Here is a 23100-nt window from a genome sequence, read left to right as displayed (position 1 = left end):
TGCTGTCCTCCCTCTGCCGTCCATGTCCCGCTCATGGCCTCCTCGCCGCGCCCTCCGTGCTCCCCGCCCTGTGCTCCCCGCTGCCTGCTCCGCTCCGCTGCGCTGCCTGCGCCTGCCACCCTCGCTGCGCGCACGGCACGGCCTCCCCCCGGCCCTTCCACTCCATCCTCACTGTGGCGACCTTAGTTTTTCTTTTCATTGTTTCCATGGTGACCTCCCTTGCGCCATTGTCCACGAGGAGGCCTCGAGACCTGTCCGTCTCTAGGAGCGCGTCTCGGGACCTCCCCACTCTCATCGTTGCTGTCGGGGCCACCTCCTCGCCCTCATCGTCCTCCCCAGCAGAGCCACGCCTGCTCTGTGGCCGGTGTCCTTGTGACCCACCCCCTGGATGTGGCCATCGATGTCCCCAGTCTCCCCCATGACCTCATGTACTCATTTTGTTGCCACTCTTGCCCTGCTTCCCATCCTGGGGCGCTGCCCCTCGGGGCTCCCAGGGAATCCTCTGGTGGTTGGGGGCCTCTTGGCTCACCAGCCTGCCCGGGGCAGGCTGTACCCCACTCCCCCCAACCAGCTCTTTGGTCCGGGGACCTGGTGGCAGCGGTCCCATCTACCTTCCTCCTCCCTGGGCCGAAGGAGCAGAGGCTGTGGCGCCCAGGAGAGGCCTGGGGCAGGTGCTGATGGCGGAGCCGTGGGCAGTGGCCTCTGGCCCGGTTCTTCCTACTCCCATGGTTGTGTGCCCCCCCACCCCCCCGCAGTTGCAGGCCTGTGCTCTGGCCTTTGCCCCGGGCTCCCGGCGGCCTGGGAGAACAGGAAGGGATGGGGGCCCCGGACGCCCAGTGGCGAATGTTCCCTGATGAGCCGGACGGCCCAGCGGCCCCTGAAGCCACCGCCGCCTCCTCCTCCTCGTCCTCCTCCTCCTCTTCATCCCGCTGCCGCCTCTCCCCAGGCACCTGGGTCTCTGCCCTCACCAGTGCTGACCGACTCGTGCGGGGCTTGAGTATAACTTGCCAAAATCTTTATTCTTTCGATATTTGCAGATATGTGCCACTGTTTCCAACTTTTCATCAACAAAAAGGCCTTTCCAACTCCTTCCAAATTAGAAGACCAGGTGGTGACACACAGCACCTCTGGACATTCTCCCCTGTGCGGGGCCGGAGGCGGGCCGGGCCCTGGGACTGCTCTCAGATGAGAAGCGGCCGCCGTGCTCCCCACTCCAGAGACCCACAGGAACCTTTGTAACTAACCCCCACCCCCAGGGAAGGCTAGGAACGCTGGAGCCCGCGGCTGGGGGCTGCCGGGGGACCAGGCCCGGCTGGACGCGCTGCGCCAGGCTCGCTGCATGGAGAAGAAGGGAGCTCGGCCCCACGCCCGGCGCCAGGCCAGCGCAACAAGGCCCAGAGGGGCGGGGGCGTCCGAGCGCCCGCCCTGGCCCAGCCCAGCTGCTCCTGGGGGGAGCTTTCCTGCCCCTCCCCTCCTCTGCTCCTTCCTGCATGGACTTCTGCCGTTCCTGCTCCGCTCCGGATGCCACAGCCACCGCCGCGCGCTTGCCTTTCCCCCTCTTGGCCTCCCCATTTCCTAGGATCCGCGTTGGGGCGGGCTCTGCCCCAGGAGCCTGGCAGGGGCGCAGGGCCTCTTCTGGCCTCTCTCCTCTCTCTCTCCATCCACTGTGCCCCTCGGGCCTCGCCGACCGTGCTCGGTGCAACGTGTCGTGTGGTGTCTGCTGCAGACGGGCCACTGCCCGCTCACTTCTGGACTTTGCTCTCCCCGGTTATCGTGCCCCGTGCTCCCTGCCGTCCCTCAGCCCCACCGTCCACCTCTCCTCGCCCCCTCCCTTCTCTTATGCCCCAGCCCTCTGGGCTGTGCGCTCCTCGCGCCCTTGGTATTCCGTGTCCTTGCTCTTTTGTAAGGGGCGGGCCTGGCTCAGTGACCTGTGCTGCTCTGTATGGTGCCGTGTGTAAGAATAAACCCGTTGGAATACTCATGGTCTCCGTTCCTTCCCGGTCCCGCCGCCCCGGCCCTGCCCCACTGCTAGGGCCTGCCCAGGAGGAGGGAGGAGGGGAGGGGAGGGGAGTCCAGGTGGGCTGCTGTCCCCCATGGACCCTGGGCCCATTTAACACGCCTCTTCTTTTCTCTTGCAGTCTCGAAAGGGTGCCGACTTGGACAGGGAGAAGAAGACGGCTGACTGCAAGGTGGACAGCATCGGGAGTGGCCGGGCCATCCCCATCAAACAGGTCAGCACTCCTTTGCCCTGTGGCCGGAGAGCGGTGGAGATGAGGAATGAGGTCCGGGGAACACGGGACGATGGTCTTTCCTTCCGGGGCCCCGAGCGGGGGGTGGGGGTGGGGGTGGTGATGTGAGAGGCGAGCGCTCCCCCCGCCAGGCCTGAATGCTTCACCGGGAGAGAGGTTCTCCCGCTAAGGACAAACCTCCGGGAGGAGTGGCCGCCTGGGCTGGAGCAGGCCCTCTGCGGGCTCTGCCGGGTCCTCCTCACCGCCACCGGGGGGCAGCAGAGAGCTGCCTGCCGTCCTCACCAGCTCTCCCGCGGGTGGTTCAGGAGTTGGGTGGCCAGGCCTACCTGTCCTACTCCCAGAAAAGGGTTTCACAGAAGAGTACCCTGAGGAGCACGCACTGAGGGGCACACTGAGGGCTGCTCCGGCCCTGGCTCATTAGTGCAGTTTGCTCCATGGGAGCCTGTCTTCCCTGGAAAAGCTGAGTTGAGCTGCCCCCCCACCCCCAGGTGCCTCCTTTCAGAGTCTCTGCCTGCAGGGCTGGGCCTTCGGAAGCTTGGAGCTTCCCACACCCCCCGAGTGGGTCCCGGTGCTGGAGAAAGACCTTGAATGTGGCAGGGCGTCCTTGTGCAGAGATGGTGGTGTGTTGGGCAGGGCAGTAGGGCTGCTGGGCTGGGGTGGGGGGGGGCGGGGAGGGCGGTAGAGCCGGGAGGTGTCTGTGGAGCTCAGTCAGAAGCCTGCTGGCTGACATGCCCGTGAGGACGGGCGCAGCGGCTTGGTGGTCAGGATGCTGGGCTCAGCCCAGATCTTCGTGGGAGCTGGTGGTTAGACATGCCGTGTCTATAGGGGCTGTATTGTCTGTCAGGTTGTGACTACAGAGGAGACTGGGGTGGCCAGGTCACCGGAGCTCTGCCAGGCCAGGGCCCCGTGGTCAAGGTTTGGCCCTCCAGGCTGGGCCTTCTGGGGCCCGTGAGCAGTCTGACAGAATTCCTGTGTTAAAGTGGGATTCTAACCCTGCCGTGAAGGTCCGTTTTGAACGGAGAGCCCGGAAATGGTGTCCGGGTCCCAGAGGGCAGGTGGGAAACACTCTGTTGCTCCGCGTCCTGTGTCTCTGCTTCCGTTCTCCCCTGGAATCTCATCGCAGGGGCCTGGCAGAGGCCGCTCTAGCCGGATCGCTGCCGGGGAGGCCGGGGCAGCGGCCAGTCTCCTCACCTGTCTGCGTGTGTCTGGGTGCAGGATCGGACCCCATAAACCTGTTGATGGTGTGATTGTGTGTTTGGGGGCTGTGCAGACGAGTGCCCCTGGGGAACCGCTCACCAGGCAAGGCGGGGGTGCCTCCGGAGGCCCGGCACTCTCCGCTTTTGGGGGGGTGCTTTCTTTCTTTTTTTTTTTTTTTTTAAAGATTTTATTTATTTATTCGACAGAGATAGAGACAGCCAGCGAGAGAGGGAACACAAGCAGGGGGAGTGGGAGAGGAAGAAGCAGGCTCATAGCAGACGAGCCTGATGTGGGGCTCGATCCCATAACGCCGGGATCACGCCCTGAGCCGAAGGCAGACGCTTAACCGCTGTGCCACCCAGGCGCCCCTGTGGGGGGTGCTTTCTGAGCTTGCTACCGACACATCAACATTTAGTACGTAAAAAAACACGTTTTCCAGGGCCCTTATTTTGAGATAAGGGTAGCCCCAAATGCCTCCCTCCTGTTTGGGGTACAGGCTAATTTGTCACTTCCCTGAATCCCCCACATGGAGGGAAGGGAGAGCTGTAGGATGGGGCTGGAGCCCTGTGAGCTTGCCCCTGGGGCTCTGGTCCAGCCCCGGGCCAGCTGGGTCGCCTGGCTGATCCAGGTCGCTAAACCTCAGGGACCCCTGTAGGAGCGGACCCTGCCAGGAAGGAAGCTGAGCGAGCTCTCATGCCACAGCGGGGTTGCGCAGGAGTCTCGCAGGGCACTCGGGGCCTGTCTGCATGGAGGTGGGGGCCGTCCATGCTCTAGTTTCCCAAGCCCCATGGCCCTTCCTGGCGCTTTCCCCCAACCTCTGGCTGCCCAGGGCCGGTGTGGCCCCCTTCCCGCCCTCGTGTCCCAGTCTCCCCATCCCGTTCCTTCCCCCTCCCCCCCACTCCTGCTGGGAGTGGAGATTGCATTTCAGTTGCCATTTGCATTCCCAATCAATCCGGACTCTGCAATTAAGCCGGCTGGCGGAGCTGGGAGGGAGGCGGCGGCGGAACGGGTCCTCTGGGGGCTGTCGCCTCCGCACCGCTCCCATTCCGCCCCAGATTGCTTCCTGCTCCGCCGTGCGCAGCCGGGCTGGCCAGGGAGGGGAGCAGGAACCCCTGTAGCTCGTCTCCCTCCTTGGAAGGCAGGATGTGAGGGAACGGGAGGCCCTGGGTAGGCAGGCCTCTCGCTGGCCCAGCCTTTCTGCTTGTTCTGTGCCCTGTGCGGGCTGGCAGGTGAGAGGCAGGTGAGAGGCGGGTGGGGCGCGAGTGGGCGGCAGGTCGAGTCCCTGGCCAGTCGCGCTCGCTCTCCTCCTTGCCGTCCTCCCACACCCCTGCTGACGGCGCACTCGCTCGCTCTTGGAGCTCATTAGCTCATTAGCGCTAGGCCATGGCTCCCCTGCTTCCTGGCGAGGCCCAGGTGAAGGAGGGGCCAGAGAGCTGGGTAGGAGGGGGCTTCCCTCCCAGACGGGCCCCCTGGGCATCCTGATCCTGACCGCCTGCTTGGAAGTGCTCTCCCTATCTGCCCGGCAAAGGGAGGCCCAGGCAGGTAACGCGACTTGTTTGATGTAGAGGGCTAGCTGGTGGCAGACTCGGGAGCAGAGCCTGGCTTCCGTTCCCCATGACCCGGAGCTGGGACTGGACCCAGGAGGGAAGGGCTCCAACATGAAGAAGATGAATGGTCCGGCGAGGGAGGGCAGGGCTCAGGTGGGAAGGATTTGAGAGCAGAGGGTAGTGTGGAATCCCCCACTGAAGGCCGGGGGCTGTGGAGGAGGGGGAGACGAGGAGCAGGTGAGCTGGCCACGGCAGCCATTCTCCCGGCCCTTCCTGAGGGCACCGGGTGAGACTGGGGGCTGCCTTCTCCAGAGTCTGGCTGGTGGTCCTGAGGGGTGTTGTCTGCAGTCAGGGGACAGGAGGGGGTGGATGCCATGCCCAGAAGCAGATCACTGAGGCTCCTTTGCAGACCACAGGGCAGGGGTCCGACTGCCTTCTGGAATGTTCCAGCCATACAGTCTAGTGAAGGTCCCATTAATACCACTTGTCTTCACATGCTCCTTGTGAGGATAGGGTGTCTCATGCCGATGGGGACCAGGTCGTAGAATGTGTCCTCAGGTGACTCGGGACCCCCAACTCGATCTCATGTGGCCGCACCTCCCACAACAGCATCTGTCTTTTGGGGGCGGTGGGAAGAGGGGGGCAGGGAAAGGAAGGAGTGGTAGTGAGGATCTGAAACATCTGTTGAAAGGTGGGAGACTCTCGGCTCCTTCTTGGTTCCTATGGGGCAGGATGTCCCAATGGCCTGTTGGCTTGCCTCCTCCCTTTAGGACTGAGCCTTCTCTTCGGAAGAACTAAGAGGGGAAGTGTGAGAGAATCTGGGTCTACCCTTCACCCTTGGGCTCCAGGATCTGAGCTGATACTGTTCCCTCACACTCGAGTCTCTTAATCTTTGTTTTTCTCCTTGTCTTAGGGCAGGGCCTCCATTCCTCAAGCAGGAGCCATTACAAAACCACATCTTTGAGCCACACCTTTTTGGTCCCCACTGGGGTGGACTCCAGGTGTTTGCTCTGCTCTCTCCTAGCCTCTGCTGGCCCTGGCTCCTCCCCGCTTGGGCCCCTCCTGTGTGGCTCTCCCCTCGGAGGAGTTTTATCCCAGAATCTCCAGGGAATGCTGCCTCTTCTTGGCCCTCCTGTGTTTGGGGCGGGGGGTCTCCCAGGGGTGATGCTGGTCCTGAGAAGCTGCCCCTGGGATCCGTTCGTGGCCCTTTGTCCTCTCCCTGACCCCAGCTCCTATCCTCAGCCGTTCTCCTGTGCTGTCTGGCGTTTCAGGGAGAGAGCCAGAGGTGGGCAAGGGCATCTTCGGGGGTGGCCATTGCTGGCTCTGCCCTGCGGCCTTCCTCTCTCGGCCACAGCTCCTTTCAGCATCTCTGACGGCCGCCATCGGCTGGCTTCTCCCAGCCCACCCACCAGATGTTTGCTGGGCATCTGCTGTGTCCCAGGCACTGTCACGGTGCTGAGGGTGTGTCCGCGAACAGAGCACAGCCTTGCTCTCTCCCCTGCACGCGGAGCGTGTCGTAGGCTTGCACAGAGAACTTGGCTGCTGAGCTCCGTGCCTGGGTCGCCACACTGCTCGGCCTGGGGAGTCTGGGGCATTCTAGGGACGGTTCACCCACCCCTGGAGACCTACGGGCGGGAGCATCACTGCCAGGAGGTCATCTGACACCCTGCCTCCTGGTGCTGGCATGGCCCCATGACTCCAGGGGACTGGGGAGGTGGGCCCCCAGAATGCTTCCTGGAGGATGGTCAGGACAGCCGTCGGCTTCCGTCCTTTATAGCCTGTCGGCTCAGATGAGGACAGAGACAGAGGACGGTGCTGCCTCGTGTCACCGTGACCTTCTCTGGGCCTGGTATGTGTGGGCTGGCGCCCGCCTCTGACCCAGACTCTGTCCTCAGGGCGTCCTGCTGAAGCGGAGCGGCAAGTCCCTGAACAAGGAGTGGAAGAAGAAGTACGTGACACTCTGTGACAACGGGCTGCTCACCTACCACCCCAGCCTGCACGTGAGTCCGTGGGGCCCCGGGCCGGGCCAGAGCCGCAGAGGCGGGCGGGCGGGCGGACTCCAGCACGGAGGGACGCGGTTCAGGTGGATTCGCCCTTCAGAAAGGGCCCCGCGGTGGCGGCTGGGGAGCAGCACAGACGGCAGGACACACGCCGGGGCCAAGCACTCGCCCGCAAAGCTCTGAGTTGTGGTTGAACCCTTCGGAGCACGCTCAGCCCCGGGACGGCTGCCTCCTGGCCCGGCCGCCGCGTGCGGTCAACGTCTACGTCCTGCACGCTCCTTGTTTAAAGAACTGAATGGGGCCCATTTACGTGGAATCGCTCAAGCTGCAGGTGCCAGTGGTTGCCAACCAGTTGTCTTCAGGGAAGCCACATCAGTGGGGACCCCCGGGTCCCTGGGGTGATGGAGAGCCAGGGGGCCGTTAAGCCAGGGCTGCCGAGACGGGCACGGGTCCTCTTGGGAAGGGGAGCGTGGGGGTGGGCGTGTCTGTGGCTGGAGGGGTCTGGAGGGCGTGTGGGTCCGCCCCGGTGGGGGGGGTGCGATGATGGCAGAGTGGCCCCTGTGGCAGCTCCCCCACCTTTCCTTCCTCCCCCTCCCCTCGCTGCGTGGCTCCAGCACACAGCTGTTGCCAGAATCCATCTCTGTCACCGCCCCACTGCGGGGCTAATGAGTTCTCCCGTGAAGCCCCTCAAGCACAGCACGTGGGCCGGCCCCACCCCCGGCCCGGCGGCCCAGGGCCTGCCTCCGAGGGTCCCTCGCCTGCCCCTGAATCTGCACAAGGTGTCAGGGAGGCCCGACCCAACAGGTGCTGGGCCCACCGGTGCCCGGCCTGACCGGGGCCTGAGCGTGCCGCCCCCTCCGCGCCCCCGAGCCAGCGCGCCGAGGCCCGGCCTGGGAGGAGCCGGCGGTCTGCTTCTGGGCAGGACGGAGCCCAGCCGGGTGCTGCTGGGCCTCTCCCTGCCCAGGGCCTCGGGCGCTGGCCCTTTTCCCCTAGCTCCGCGGCCACGGCTGGTTAGACGGTTTCCTCCTGGTGTCTCATCCTCCACAGAGTGGGAGCTGGTGCCAGGATCCTGGGGGCTGAGGAGGGGCCGCACCGGCGCCCTTGGGCGTTCAGTCCACAGGCTCTTCCGCCCTGCTCCCGCGGCCACATCGTTCAGGGACCTGGTCCTGCTGCGGAGCCCATGAGCAGCAGCAAGGCGCAGGTGTCTCAGGAGGCCACGGGGCCTCCTGCAGGGGCAGGGCCTCTTGACCGGCAAGATGGCAGAGCCACAGCGCTCCCCAGCTGACGGGCCACCGTGCCTGTTGGTAGGCCAGCCTCGCGCCTTGTAACTCCCAGCTAGCCGTACTTCTCCGTCCTCCCCTTTATCCCAGGCAAGATGCATTCGTTCTCCTCAGGCAGCGTCTTGCTGGTGGGACCGGGAACGAGCCTGTCGGAAGCACCCCACTTTCCCCCACCCGTGTTGGGGTGGCCTTGGCTTTCCCTTTTGCTGCATCCGTACCCGCTCTTTCTGCTCGGTGCTGCTCGAGCTGTGCTGTGTCCCTTTTGCTTGTCCCCATGCCTCAGATAATGGAGGAAGCCCAGTGTGGGAAGAGGGACAGGAAGGGGGTCTCAGCACATGGAGGGAAGTGTTGGTGGGGTTTGGTTTGAGTCTGGGAAGGGAAGGGAAAGGCTCGCGGGAACGCTGCTTTTACGCTCAGCAGTCTAGAGAGCAAAAGTGTGGTGGGCTCGGTTGGGTCATCAAAGTCACCCAGCCAGTGGCTGAGCTAATATCTGGACCCATGACTTTCACTTGAAGCATGACCCAGATTTTTCTGCGTCGTGCCCAGAGCACCTCTCTTCGGGGCTAGCCGAGAAGGTGACTGGAGAGTTCACATCCAGGCAAGTGTTGCCCAGATTGTCAAGGAGGACGGAAGGAACCAATGGGCCAACTGCCTGGGCCGCTCTGAGGAGCTTGTTGACCCGAGTGCCGCTGGGGGCGTGCAGGGGCCGGGGACAGGATCCGGGTGCTAGGGGCTTCCAGGCCTGTCCTTGCTTTCTGGCAAGGGGAGTCTAAGAGGCAGGTGGCTCTGCTGGCCTGTCCCCCGCCAGGCCCCGTCTTGTTCTCTGGGCCACAGGACCTCATGAAGAGGCGAGCGACAGCCTCTCTGAGGACACAGGTGCTCTGGCAGCTCTTTGCTGGCTGCCCGTGGGCTGAGGCATTAAAATGTAGGCCTTCCTCCCCCACGAGAAGCCGGGAGGCGCTGGCTCGTGCGGAGAGCCACGGCCCTGCCCTGCGGATGCTTCTCTTCCGTCCAGAAGACACCGCTCGGGTTGGAAAGGTGTGGGAACCGTGAAAGTAGGAGCTGAGGCCGCACCGGGGGTCATCACGTGCAGCTGCATGAACAGGGTTGAGTTTACTGCTAGCGAAGGCCCTTCACTCCGTCTGCCCCTCTCGCCTCTTCCTCCCTCGGCGTCTGCCGTGCTCAGGTGTTGCCGCCTTACCTGCCTCCGTCTGCCCTTCACCATCTTTCCCCAGCGGCGCGGCCTTCTTCGTTGCCAGCGGCAAGCGGGCACCCCCCCCCACTCCGCCCGGTGAGCCGCCTGACTTCCCGGAAGGTTCCCTCCTGCTGGGGAGCTGGGCAGAGGAAGGGCCCTCTGGTCACCCCGGAGGTGCACACGCGCCACTCGCGGCCTCGTCGGCTGCCGTCGCAGGGACAGTTCCTGCCCGCGACCGCAGGGCCGTGGCGCCGGTGACTCGCCTGCTGCCGGAGGTCGGTCGGGCCGGAGGGACCGGCGGGGCGTACGGAGGAAGGGCTGCCGGGCAGGCCTCAAGCCTTGCGCCCCAGCCTCGCCTGGCCCTAGAGAGCCCGCCACAGCCTCCCCCATTTTGCAGCCAGCGGAGCCATTCACACAATCACCTTCTGTTAATTCTATCTGCAACATCAATTAAATTGTTTGTAGAAACTAATTGAATGTGGCTTAATCACACATCTTAATAGCTTTCCACGCTCTGAACTCGTTGTTAATTCCAGTAATAAAACGAGATGAGAACGCTGGCTGGGTAATTAGCGAGGAGGCTGGGGAAGAAATTGCTGTTTGATGGTGGGTAATAAAGGCAGCCGTGGTGACCGCTCTCCTGAGCCGCCGCCGCACTCCCCGTTCTGCTGACGGAGGGAAACGCTGTTGCTCTGCCCCTGATGTCCCTGTCCCTGCTGCTGCTCCTTGCGCTCCTCACCACGCTGTCCTTGGGCCGGGCTGTCTCCCGGCTCTGCGCCGGCCTGGCATGGGCACGGGCACAGAGCGGAGTGCCCCGGGGGCTGGCCTGCGCCGGCACGAGCGACGCCTGTCCGGTGTGCTCAGGGATGCTCCCGGGGGGCCAGGCCCCTCGCATCGGTTTCTGGCTCCTTGGCCTCGAGCGGAGTCCTTCCGTGCGACTTGTGTTCTTGGTGTGGGGTCAGCGCCTGCCATGTCCCAGCCCTGGCGTCCCAGGGCTGTTGCGGGGCCTGAACACTTGCAGCTGCCATGACCTCCTTGTGAACTAGAGCGGCCCGAGCCCCTCCCCCAGGACAGGGACTGCAGCTGTGCCTTCGGCCCAGCCAGCTGCTGGCGTTGTCTGGAACAGCCGATCCAAGATGTGACTGTGTGCAGGGACCCGGGACGGGCGCGTGCGGAAGCCGAGTCAGTGGGATGTTGGGCCCGAGACCGTGAGGCTGATGCTGGACGCTGGGCCGAAAGCAGGACCACAGGGCCCGCGGTGACTGGGTGGGGGCGCTGAGTTTGCTGGAAGACGGACGGGTGGGGGGATCCGGAGGGGGTGGGCAGGAAAGGAGCTCCCCGGTTTGTTTCTTTCCCAGGTACCGGGGCGAGGCCTCACACTGGGGCCAGAACCCTGGCAGTGCTGAGCAGAGTGGGGGTGAGAGCTTGTTATGGGGGTCCTCCCATGGGTGGAGACCACTCTTCCTGACTTCTCGCATGTCGTTCTGCGGTTCTGCGACCCGAAGCAAACACCCGCAGAACAGGGTGTGCCCGAGGCTGGGCACCTGGCACCTCTCATCACGGGGGACGAGGTGGCGGTGGGGGGAACAGACACAGCCCGGAGCTGCATGGAGGGCGCTCCTTCTGGGCGCACGCTGCTGGGGGCCCCTCTGTCCTTCTGAAGGGCCGCTCGGAGGGTAGAGGGCAGCTACAGGCCTGGCCGGGCCTCACTGCAGCTGGACGTGGCCGGTGAGGCCAGCGTGCTAGTGTCCCCACAGCCCTCCCACGGGTCCCCTCCCCTGATGACCCCCCTTGGAAGTGACCCTGGCATTGGGTGCTGCTTCCTTGTTCTTCTCTTCCAGACCCGCAACGTGCCTATTCTTGTGGCTCCTTTGGGGCCGGGGGACCCCTTTCTACTTGACGTTCTCTTGGTCATTCCCAGAGTGAGGGCCAGCCCTAAACCCCCGGTCAGACCCTGCCCTTTCCTTGCTTCCCAAATGGCAGCGTTCCTCACCTGCTCTTACACGCAGAGGACACCGTCCCTTTTCCCTGAAGCTGGAGGGTAGGAGGGTAGGAGAGCTGCTGGGTGACAAGAAGTCGGACGTATGAAGTGGGTGAAGGTACGAGGGCTGGGGGCTAGACGGACACAGGGACCACGTCTCGGGGAAGCCCTCTGAGGGCTGCTCCTGGGGGAGAAGAGCAGATCGGAGTCTAATCAGGGGAACTCCAAAGTCCAGCTGCCACCACCCACCCGGATTCTGCTTTCTCGAGGGAGTTTTGGCCACATTTTATCAGCGACGTCAGCTGGGAACTGCTGAGGAAATTGCCGGTGATAGAAGCGAGGAAATGGGAGTCAGCCATCGGGAAGGAGACAGCAGAAGCAGTGGGGAGATCTCGGGCCCTGGCTAGGCTTGGGGTCAAAGCAGGAAGCTAAAGGGCTGGGGGCCGGGCTCTGCTGTGTGGCCCCCCCATTGCCACTCCACCATGGGACTCCCAGGCCAATGTCCAGACGGCAGGAATGGGGTGGGGGGGCAAGGCGCTGAGTGGCTCCCACTCTCAGGGGCCCTCCAGGTGCTGACTTGAAGTTGGGATGAGTGCCTGGGCCGGGCACGTCGGCTTCAGGGCGCAGCCCTGGGAATCCGCGGAGCCTGGGCTGGAGTCTGGTTCTGCCTCCTCCGATGGTGTGATGGACCTTTGTAAACCTCGGTTCCTTCCACTGCAAAGTGCCCCTGGTAACCCCCCTCCTATGCCGTGAAGGTCACGTGAGGGGACGCGTGAGCCACGAGCTGCACCTGTGGGGCGTGAGCGCCTGGCCCGTGGATGGGCAGGTGACGGCGTGATGCGAATGGTGCTTGTTACTTTGCTCATCAGACGCCCCCTGGTATCTGTGGAATCTCTATACTCCTGAGGCTTCTTTGTAAGTGTTCGACAGATATTTATCGTCAGGCACTGTTGTCAGGATTGAGGACTGTTCTAGGCTTTAAGGGTTCCCTGTGCCCCAGTGGTGGCGAGAGCGTCTGAAACCAGGGCTGAAGTACTCGGTGTCGAGCTCCCCGGAGCCTGGGGCAGCCCAGCCGTCTGCACCCATTGGAGCTTGTCAGTTCCTCTCGGGGCCTGGGGGATCCGTGTCCCATCTTGGTCCTGTACTTGGCCTCGTCTGCGTGGCCTCCTGAGCTGGCTTTCCTAAAGGAGCCCTGTGCCTCAGCTCTGGGCTCCACGCCCTTCCCTCTCCCCTGCTCCTGCCCCCTGCTGACTGCGTCCCCCCAGAGCTGCATTTGGTCCCCAGTGGATTGGGTGCCACCCAGACGTGAGACGCTCTGTGGTTTCACCGTCCTGCGTTTTAAAACTTGGGCTTTCCCTCTCCTTCCCTTTCGTGCTGCACGGGGGGAGAGACGTCCAAGCTGGTGGGTCAGTGCCAGAGACAAGGTGCGGCGGAAGCGGGACCCGCCCTAACCCTGCACGTTCTCTGCTTTATCCCCGTGGCCTTTAGGATTACATGCAGAACATCCACGGCAAAGAGATTGACCTGCTGCGGACCACGGTCAAAGTGCCAGGAAAGCGCCTGCCCCGCGCCACGCCTGCCACAGCCCCAGGCACCAGCCCCCGGGCCAACGGACTGGCCTTGGAGCGGAGTAACACACAGCTGGGTGGAGGCACAGGTGAGGTGGCAGCTGGGGGGGCGGGTGGAGAGCGTGGCTGCTTTTCTCTGCAAGACTGGGCAGTGCGGCTGTGGAGGCCCCCAAAGGTAGGCGCTCTGGGGCTTCACTCCGACCCAGCCTGGTTCTCAGGGCTCCAGACGCGCTTGCCGCCCAAGTGCTGCTCATGGGAGCCGGTAGAGGGCGCGGCCAGTTTGCGGCCTGGCAGGTGATTCAGAGATCAGGGGAGGGCCACACGGCCTTGCGCCAACAGGTGCCATCAGCGGTCCCGGACCGAACCGTTTCTCCTCAGCTGGGGCCAAGCGAGGCAGGTGAGGGTGGGAACAGGCTCTCTAGCGCCCACAGCCAGCATCTCCAGCCAGCCTGCTCTGCGGGGAGGGAGGGAGGTGGAAGTGACGGAGCTTCCAGGAGTTCACCTGGCGAACGAACGCCCTTGGGCCTGCCGTGAGAGGTAGGGTGTCTGCTCAGAGAGGACTGAGTTGAGAGAGAAGCCGGAAGCCAAGCAGACTGTGCCACGCGTCTGGCGGTGGGGGATGGAGAGCTAGAGCCTGAGAGAGTCTGAACTTGAGACGCGGCAGCTTTTCTTGACCAGGTGACACTGTGAGTTCAGGTGAATGATGCTTATTTTCTTTCTGTCCCCGGCTTTGTCTGCCTCCCTAGGCCTCTGTGGCCACAGTGTGAATCTAAGCCACGTTGCTCTCCCTCCCAAGTCCCCATGCCCCAGATCTGCCTTGGCTTCTGGACCCTTATTCCCAAGACTTCACTATCCCAGACGTTGTCCTAGGGGATTGGATCTCCTTTTCCTTGGACCCAGAAATAGCTGACCCTGTCCTGCCCTCCCAGGGGCTGCCACTGTGTCCCTGCCCCAGGGGGTGCCCTGCTTATCACAGTCGTAGGCTGCTGCAGGCATTGAGTGGACAGGGGGCCGGGTACTAAGTCCCTGGAGTGGATGGAACGGACCCCGAAGAACTGCCACCCTCAAAATGCTGATAGGACCTGCATTGAGCAACTCCAGGTCCAGAGAAGGTCAGACGATGGCCCCGAGTGTGCTCCTTGTTGGAGGCACGTGATCGCTTGGCACCCTGGCCCTGTGGCCTTGGTTCAGCCCCGGCTGACCAATCGGAGGTGCGGGGAGGGGCTGCCATGTGCTGATTGCGATGCGCGCCAGGTGCCGTAGGTGTTCTCTAGGTCAGGCCCGTTCGGCAGCTCCGTGGAGTTGAGATTATCCTCATTTGATGGACAAGCAAACAAAGGCTCAGCGAGATTCAGTAACGTGGCTGTAAAAGTCCACGGTCAGTGGTAGAGCTGGGTTTGAACCGGAGTGTGCCTGACTTGAAAACCATATTTTATCCTCTAAGCCACCCCGAGCTCAGAGAGAAGCGCTTGAATTGTGCAGAGGGAGAGCGCCAGTGGACTAAGGGAAGGAAGGACGATAACGAGAAAGGCACCCACCCATCACGGGGTCGGGGGGGGCAGTGCTGAGAGCCTCCTGTGGGGTGCACTGGGGGAGGGGTCGAATGGCAAGAATGGTAGGCCCCATGCAGTCCTCGGCGCTCCGTGCAGAGCGCTAGGTCAGGGCTGCTGGGAAATCACTGGTGTGCAGGGCCGGGGGTCAGCCGGGGCCCTGCGCTCTCCCAGAACTGCACGCGCACAGTGAGAGGCAGCCTGTGGTCTGGCGGGGGGTTTCTCGTTTCCTATGGAGGAGGAGGAAGTACCGCTACACTGAAGGGTGGGGGGGAGCCTTTCCTTGAAGTCAGGTAGCGGGACTGGGCTTTTCCCCAAAGGGAGAGAAACAGTAAGACACTCTGTCCTGTCACAGTCCCGGGCCCTCATAGCCTTCCCTTGGGGGCAGAAGTGCATGTGAAGAGACACATGGTGCACTCACCCCCGGACGCTCGCCAGCATCCCCAGAACACATGGATGGGCATTTACCCGAGCCCGTGTCCCCTCCACCGCACGCTGGCGCCGACCTCATGCACACGCACACATGTCTCCCGCTCACCGGGCGATGTTAACATCTCATTATCTTTGTTACTGTAATTACATTATCCGCTGCTTTATGCAGAATTATCCTCCGAGGACTAATTGATGGCTCCATGTTTAATTCATTAATCATTAGCATCAAATTCGACAATTACAGTGCACACTGATTGTGGGATTGCAGGCGTAATGAGGGGAGAATTAACAAAGAAAAGGGAAAGCACTTTCCCTCCCTCGGGGTTTTGAGTTGGGGGGCTTGGGGAGGAAGTGGGGCCTGTGATGGCTTTGGGTGGGGCTCGGGATGAGGCAGGGATAAGATTTGGAACCCAGGAGGGGATGGAAGCAGGACAGGGGTGGGGAGAAGCAAGGTCTCTGAGAATTTCGGAACTGCATCTGCCGCTCTGGAAGGTCTCCTGCCAGGGAGCCCAGGGGACCCTGAGGAAGGCCAAGTTGGCAGGGACCTGTAAGGCCAGAGTGCGAGGGGGCTGGGGTTCTGAAGAAGTACCAGCACGTTGCCTTGAGGGGACTGGAAATGGGTAGACTAGAGGGCAGTGTCGGCACCACACGGATACTCGTAAGCACTTACTTTGTGTCTGGTCCTGCCTTGGGTGTTATGACGAATACGAGAGAAACACAAAACTTGCCTTCCACCTTTCGGCACCGTACTGCCCCCAGAGCATTAGGGATGTCTGGCCTGTTGCTTTACTTTCTAGTGGCTTCCGCCCAGAGCTTCCATCCCTAGGCTTCCAGAGACTCCACCCATGTCCTCCCAGGACTGGTTTGAGGCTGAGTGTGCCGCCTGCTCTCTCCCACCTCATCCAGCCCCAGGTCTGTCTCTGCCTCCGTGCGGCACCTGGCCCGCCCTTTCGCGTTCAGTTCCGACACCTCGCGTTCGGCCCACCTGTCCTGACTCCCCACCACCACTGCCCTTGCCGCCTCGGTCTCCGTCCTGATGCGGGCTGACGTGAGAGGGCAGTGGAGGCCCCTTAATTGTCATGGCCTCTGAGGCCCCGTGGCTGTCCTGTGGGCTCTGTGCAAGGGACTCAGTGCTTGGGGAGGGAGGCAGGACCGTTCGGAGGGCGCAGGTGGCACTGCCTGCCCGGGCCCTGGCGCTCCTGGAGCCTTTGGTTCCCCTTGGCTCTGCCATTCTTCCCTGATGGGAAACGAAAGATTAATTTTCTCCAGCCCAACAGGATAATTACTAATACTAATTAGACATAATTACTTGAATCTGATACACTTATTTCTCGTCAGAATGGCACCAAAGCTGAGGCAAAGCAAATGGCATTTGTGGACTGGAATGTGGGGTGCAGGGGCCTGATCCGGAGAGGAAGGGCCTGGGGACGATGGCCAGACAAGGAGTGCTGTGCAGAGGGGGTGTCAGCACCCTGTGCCCCCCTCTTCCAGCTCACAGGAAGGGGACAGAAGTTTACGCACTCTTCATGGAGAGGGTGTGATGTGAGACCAGCTGCCTCCTGAGGTGTTGGGGGGGCCCCGGGCGAGGCCTCTCGTTCTCCAGTAAGCCTGGCGCATTGCCTGGTAAATCCCTCATTTGGGGTCAGTCTTCTGCTAGAATTTCTCAAGTTCTGCCTGTAGCATCATTCAGGGAAGTCTGTACTCGTCCCCAGCCTCCCTTCCCAGTCTGACCCTTCCCCCCCGCCCCCAGGTGCCCCCTACTTGGCCAGCAACCCGGCCTGGGCTGGCCCTCGCCCTGAGGGCCTGCACCAGCGGTCCTGCTCCGTGTCCAGCGCCGACCAGTGGAGTGATGCCCTGCCCCCAGGTACGCAGGACCCTGTTGAGCCACACAGAGGAGGGCAGCCAGGGAGCGTCCGCAGCCTGGGAGGCTGTGTTGGGATGGAGCCCAGGCCAAGCGACACAGAGGCCCCCAGCAGCGCCTGCTAGGGCTTGTCGCGCAGGGCAGTGCTGCAGGGCCCGTGCAGGGTCTGAGAGACGGCTGGGCCTCTGTCCCTCTCCAGCGGCCGAAGGCGGCTTCCTGCCCCTTTTCCCCTTTGCTGCCCCCAGGCCCTGCTGGTGGCTGGTGCCAGAGCCCTTCCCTCCACGGCTTGTCTGCCCACCCCCGGCTGTCCCTAGGCAGTGCTGGTGGCGGCTCAGCTCCCCATCAGCCCCCCGCGCAGCCAGCTCATCAGCCTCACCGCGGGGGGGACAGGGAAGCGGCTGAGGAGGGAGGTCGGAGGCTGGGGCTTTAAACACGTTTTGAAGGCGGCAACCTGCCTGCCACGGAGAGGGGGTTCCTAGAGATAAGATCCAGGATCCAGGAAGGTAGTTTTCCCACCCGTGCCGCCTCCAGTGGGCTGAGGCCCCATCCTGTCTAGCTGGTCAAAAATTCTACCTTCTCTGACATCCCATCCTCCTCTTAACTTTCCTTGGCTCGTCTGACGTTTTCTTCCCCTTTCGTCCATTTTTGTGCCTTGCTCTCACATCTCAACTCTTCCTTCCCCTTATTTTTTCTCCCTGCCTCTTCAGCGTGCACGCACGTGTGTGTACACACACACACACACACACACACACACACAAACACACACCCGTCTTCCCCCAGCTTACTCTCACCCATCTCCTTCGGCCCCAGATCCCCTCCGCAGTGCTGCGGACTAAAAGGGAAACAGCACTGCCGTCCTCTCCTAGGTCAGGGTGTGGCGGGCGGAGGAGACTCAGGGTGCACCTTGTCCCGTCAGAAGCCAGGGGGTGGGGTGTGGCAGCCCAGGCAGACCTGCTCCTCCCACTTTTCCTCCCACTGGGCCCATCAGCTCTCTTCCCGGATGTGCCTCCCCCAAACCCTTCACAGGCCCCCATCCCCCAGAAGCACTAACCCCCAGTGTGAGCTCTGACTGCAGGAAGGAACTGGGTGCTCTCGGCACAGGGAATCTCCCCACCTCCTGATCCAAGTCCGAGCCTCCCTGGAGGGAGTGACTGTGGAGGGCTTGAGAAGGGGAGCTGAGGGCGCTTCCCAGAGTCGCCATCCTGGCCCGCGCTGGCCTTGGTGGGGCCCCTGTGTTGAGTCTGGAAGGAGGAAGGCAGGGAGGGAGGGAGCGCGTCTGCCTCTAATGAAGTTTGACATTTAGTGGCGAGCGCCGGGCGGGGTGTGGGAGACGGGAGCTTGATTAGCGCGCTCTAATTGACAGTAATTAGGCAGCTCCCTGATTGTTTCTAATTCTGCTATTAATTGTGAGGAGCGGGGAGTGTGATTGAGGATAAATTTGGTGCGGAGCTGCTGGGGCTTCAGCTCCCTGTGAGTTCCCTGGGCCGCCTTCCACCCCTCCGGGCTGCCGAAGCCCTAGCCAGCCATCCCTCCTCGCCTCTATCCTGCTCTGCCTGAGTTCCCCACACTCTCCTCTCTCCTCCTGCTCCTCCTCCGAGGCTGGGGAAGCTTTGGGATTGGGACAGGCCGGGCAGCCCCCTCCCCGGGCTCTCCCAGGGCAGCCCAGCTGCGGTTCAGGGTGGAGCTGCCGGTGGCACTAGGCAGGTCTTGTGCTCTGCCCCCCACCCTCCCCTCTTCCCACACTTCTCCAACTCTCCCCTCACCAGCCAGTGGCCCAGCTGAGGTGCTCAGTTCCAGCCCCAAGCTGGAGCCTCCCCCATCTCCCCACTCCATCCGGAAGAAGCACCGGCGGAAAAAGAGCACCGGGACCCCCCGACCAGACGGCCCCAGCAGTGCTGCTGAAGGTTAGGGGGACCTACAGGGAAACCGGGGCACAGGAGGTGGGCTGTGGGACTCGGGGACAGTACTCCAGACCTGACACCATCTTCTCCGTTTTAGAGTAAGTGCTTTGTGACAAGTAGCAGTAACCAGAGTTCCACGACTTCCTTGGGTAATCTAGACCTAGTATCTTAGAAAAGCTCTTTCTTCTGCCTATTTAAACCCTTGCTACTCAAACGTGAGCCTTTTTTTTATTCCTCATAGAAGGAAAAGACAGCAGGTGGCTATTCCAGTGGCTGTTCCAGAACTTGTGGGCAGGACCTATGTTTTCTGTGTCTCTTGTATCCCCCATTGAGCTTAATGAGTGCTGGGCGTATAACAGGTGCTTAATACGTGTGTGGAAACTGGCTAAGTCTCTCCTGACTCGTCTTTAGGCTAAGGAGTTCCAGCTCCTCAGACATTTTTCCATAGGGCCTTTCTCCTAATCTGGTGTTAATCATAGCACTCCTTCTCTGATTTCTCCGAAGTACCCTCAACATGTCCCTCTTCTCAGTGGTCGGAGTCTTTCGCTCCCAGACAAGTTTGACCTATATTGGCGCACAGTGTCTCGCTTCTGCTGCGATTGCCAGGGGTAGGGGTGTGGCAGGAGGGTGGAGACGGCCTCCGTGGGGAAGAGCTCCCTTTCCCAGCCTCCCTGTGGGGTAGAGGTGCGTAGCGCTCAGGGCATGGAGTCCACCTGTACCAGGGAGCCGAGTCCCCACCCAGGAGGGCGATTCTGTGGTTCGGAGATGGGCTTGAAAGCAAGGTGAGGTGGAAGGGTGGAGCCTGGGGAAGGAGGGGGCGCCAGCATTCTTCCAGGACGCAGCTCCTGTTGAGGGTGCCCGTAGAGCAGGAAGACGTCCAGGGGCTGCCCTGGGTAGGGCCCGTGACTCAGAACTTTGCCTCTAGCTCCGCGTGGCGCCTCCCCACAGGCCCCCGGGTTCTCTCGGCAGCCCCCGCGCCACCTTCACGCCGCTCGTTAGGAATGGCTCACCCACGGGGTGGTGACCGTTGGCAGTGAGATTCGTGAGGCCGTCTCCTGTGGGCCTGAGGGAAGCAGAGCTTGGAACAGCTTCACCACGTTGCTCGGGGTCACAGTCCAGCCCACGGTGCTTGTCACTGGAGCTGGCCGCAGGTCCCTGTCTGCTCACACATCCCAGTTTGTGCGGAGAGCCTCTCCTTCTCTCGCCATCCACTTGTCCTTCCTGCCTATCTGTGCCAGGGTAGTGGGGGAGGGGCCGGCTCCCAGGAGCCCCACGCTGACGCCGTCAGGAATATTGGGTTTAATGAGCTGCAAAATGAGGCGGCTGCAGCTGACATGTACGGATGGTGCCCACACCCGCCTTCCCCCACCCTCCCCAGCATCGCCTCCTAGCGCCCCGCTGCATCCTGGTCCAGACACTCCGCTCGTTCCTCCAGGAAGCACCCCACTCTGAACGCCAGACCCGTTCTTGGCGGTGCCAGGGAGGCGAAAACCTTGCACCCCCTCTCTTCACCCAGGCTCCACAGGTGGTTAGGACCAGGGTTGGAGGGCTCCTCCGCACGCCTGCAAGTTGGCCCAGGAGCGTGGCCCTTGGGGCCGGGGATGGGGGAGAGAGGAGACTGTCGCCGGGAAAGCAGGCGCGCGGAGTTGTGCAGTGGCGCGGCCCCGGCTGTGTGTGCGGCAGGGCGCCCTGCCCTGACCGTGGTAAACACCCCCGTCTCCCACAGAGGCAGAGGAGTCGTTCGAGTTTGTGGTCGTGTCCCTCACTGGGCAGACGTGGCACTTCGAGGCCTCAACCGCAGAGGAGCGGGAGCTGTGGGTCCAGAGCGTGCAGGCCCAGATCCTCGCCAGCCTGCAGGGCTGCCGCAGCGCCAAGGACAAGGTTGGCACGGAGGCCCCGTTGGGGTGGGACCCAAGGTGGCCTTACGACTGACCGGCCACCCCTTGTCTCTCCCATGGCTCAGACTCGACTGGGGAACCAGAACGCGGCTCTGGCCGTGCAGGCCGTCCGCACCGTTCGCGGCAACAGCTTCTGTATCGACTGCGATGCCCCCAGTGAGTACGAAGGCCAGCAGGGCTGGGGTTGGGGAGGCTTAGAGAAAGCTCTACGAGGGGCTTGCGCTAGCCCTGAAGGAGGACGGGGGAGAGGACTTCCCTGGTGGTCTCGCTCTGGTTGCCCATGGACCTCACGATGCTTCCTCTCCTCCTAGATCCAGACTGGGCCAGCTTGAACCTGGGTGCCCTGATGTGCATTGAGTGCTCAGGGACCCACCGACATCTGGGGGCTCACCTGTCCCGGGTCCGCTCCCTAGACCTCGATGATTGGCCACCTGAGCTGCTGGCTGTCATGACCGCGATGGGCAATGCCCTGGCCAACAGCGTCTGGGAGGGGGCCCTGGATGGCTATGCCAAGCCCGGGCCTGATGCCTGCAGGTGAGTGGCTGGGGGGGCCCTGAAGCTGGCCAGAGAGGGAGGGGGCGTTGGTGCTCTGTTATGGGGAAGCTAGGGACAGTGGCCGGCCGAGTGGCTACAGCCGTGCTCAAAGGGTTAAAAGTGGCCGTTGCTCTGCTTGGCAGTTGGCCCCTTGGGGTGCCCCTCCCCCTCCCTGCCTGTCACTCAGGCTCCTCATAACAAGAGGCCCTTTCTGAGCCTTATCAGCAGGTCAGGGGCCAGCAGGAGGCGCATGCGCAGGGCCCTATCGCTCTGTGGCGTGAAGGCCCTCGACCGAGCTCCGAGATGGGGAGAATGGGTGGGAGATAGGATAGTGCATGGGCCCCTGGTGGAGGCCCCCCACCCCCTTTGTTCCGGCAGGGCCAGATAAGCTACCACGGGAGCCCTGCCTGAAATCTTGCTACCCTCTCAGCCCCTACGTCCCTGCTGCCCCCAAGGGGGCTCCCTTCAGTTTTCTTTCCTTTCAGCTTCTTCCACCCCCTTTGCGTTACCCGCTGTACGCCGTCCATTTCTTAGGCTCTTCTCATCACTGCTCTGTCCTACACTTTCTCTGTTTCTTCCTATTCCCCTTTGGGGTGTTTGTGTCATTCCCTGACCACCCTCCCCGGCCCCTGCCCGTTGGCTCGGGCCCTTCCTTGGCTCATGCCTTGATGGACCTGTGGTTGCAGAGAGGAGAAGGAGCGCTGGATACGGGCCAAGTACGAACAGAAACTCTTCCTGGCCCCGCTGCCGAGCTCGGACGTGCCGCTGGGCCAGCAGCTGCTCCGGGCCGTGGTGGAGGACGACCTGCGGCTGCTGGTGATGCTTCTGGCACATGGGTCCAAGGAGGAGGTGAACGAGACTTACGGGGATGGCGACGGGCGGACGGCTCTCCATCTCTCCAGTGCCATGGCCAATGTCGTCTTCACACAACTGCTTATCTGGGTGAGTCGTGGGCTCCCTCCTGGCCTTTCCAGTCCCACCCTCGAGCGCTCCCCTGACCTATCCAATCTCCTTTTTGCTCTGGCCCTTTGAAAGCCACCTCTCCTTTTTTCCCCAAGAACCCCTACCATTCTTGCCACGTCATGCCAACTGTGAAAATGTGCTTTCTTCTGCAGTATGGGGTGGATGTGAGGAGCCGGGACGCCCGGGGCCTGACTCCACTGGCCTACGCTCGTCGGGCCGGCAGCCAGGAGTGCGCAGACATCTTGATCCAGCACGGCTGCCCCGGAGAGGGCTGTGGCTTAGCACCTACCCCCAACAGAGAGCCTGCCAATGGCACCAACACCTCTGCTGAGCTGCACCGGAGTCCTAGCCTTCTATAAGGCCCGCGAAGAGGGCAGAGGGGCCAGAAGGACTCCGTGGCCTGGGGCCCCTCCTCCCTACAGGCACTGGGGGGAGCCAGACACAGAGACTGAGAAGCAGGGATGTGCAAAAAGGAAGAAGGAGAGGAAATGAAGAGTCAAATAAGAGAAGAGTTAAATGGCAGAGACAGAGGGACCAGAGGAGACCTCTGGGATTTGCAGCAGAGAGGGAGTGGAGCTATTCTAGCCCTCTGCCCTAGGGTGCCACTGAAAAGGGACAGGACCCTTTGGAGGTACCTGTGAGGAGAGGGGAGCAGGACCTCTCCCTCCTCCAGTTTCCTACCTTCTACTGCCAGCCCCCTGCAAGCCTTCGTCCTAAAATGGAGCCTGGACGGATAGGGCACAGGCTGGGGGGTGCTGGAGGAAAGAGACGAGGAGGTGATCTGTGAGTCCCGTGTAAATTTGTACATTGGACTATTTATGTTTGTGTACATATCTGGTGTGTGTGTGATGAGCCAGTAAACCAGACTGCGTGTGGCCTTGTTCTCCCCTTTTCTATCTCTGCCCTTCCAGAAATACCCTTTAGCCCTACTTTGCTGCCGTCTC

General features: G+C 62.4%; 1 protein-coding gene across 1 annotated transcript in view; it reads left to right on the top strand.

The window, feature by feature from the left end:
- The window catches only part of AGAP3 (ArfGAP with GTPase domain, ankyrin repeat and PH domain 3), a 55634-nt gene extending 32603 nt beyond the window's left edge, over positions 1-23031 (top strand). The window contains 9 exon segments of the mRNA XM_040643795.1: positions 6889-6993; positions 12938-13106; positions 16750-16863; positions 18627-18764; positions 20488-20642; positions 20725-20815; positions 20971-21193; positions 21880-22135; positions 22309-23031. Of these exon segments, the coding sequence (XP_040499729.1) occupies positions 6889-6993; positions 12938-13106; positions 16750-16863; positions 18627-18764; positions 20488-20642; positions 20725-20815; positions 20971-21193; positions 21880-22135; positions 22309-22515 (1458 nt within the window). The 3' untranslated portion in view covers positions 22516-23031.
- Positions 23032-23100: the final 69 nt, after the last annotated feature.

The sequence above is a fragment of the Ursus maritimus genome, unplaced genomic scaffold (assembly GCF_017311325.1).
Source record: "Ursus maritimus isolate PB19 unplaced genomic scaffold, ASM1731132v1 scaffold_3, whole genome shotgun sequence".
NCBI lineage: Eukaryota > Metazoa > Chordata > Mammalia > Carnivora > Ursidae > Ursus > Ursus maritimus.
This window is presented reverse-complemented; position numbering and strand designations above follow the sequence as displayed.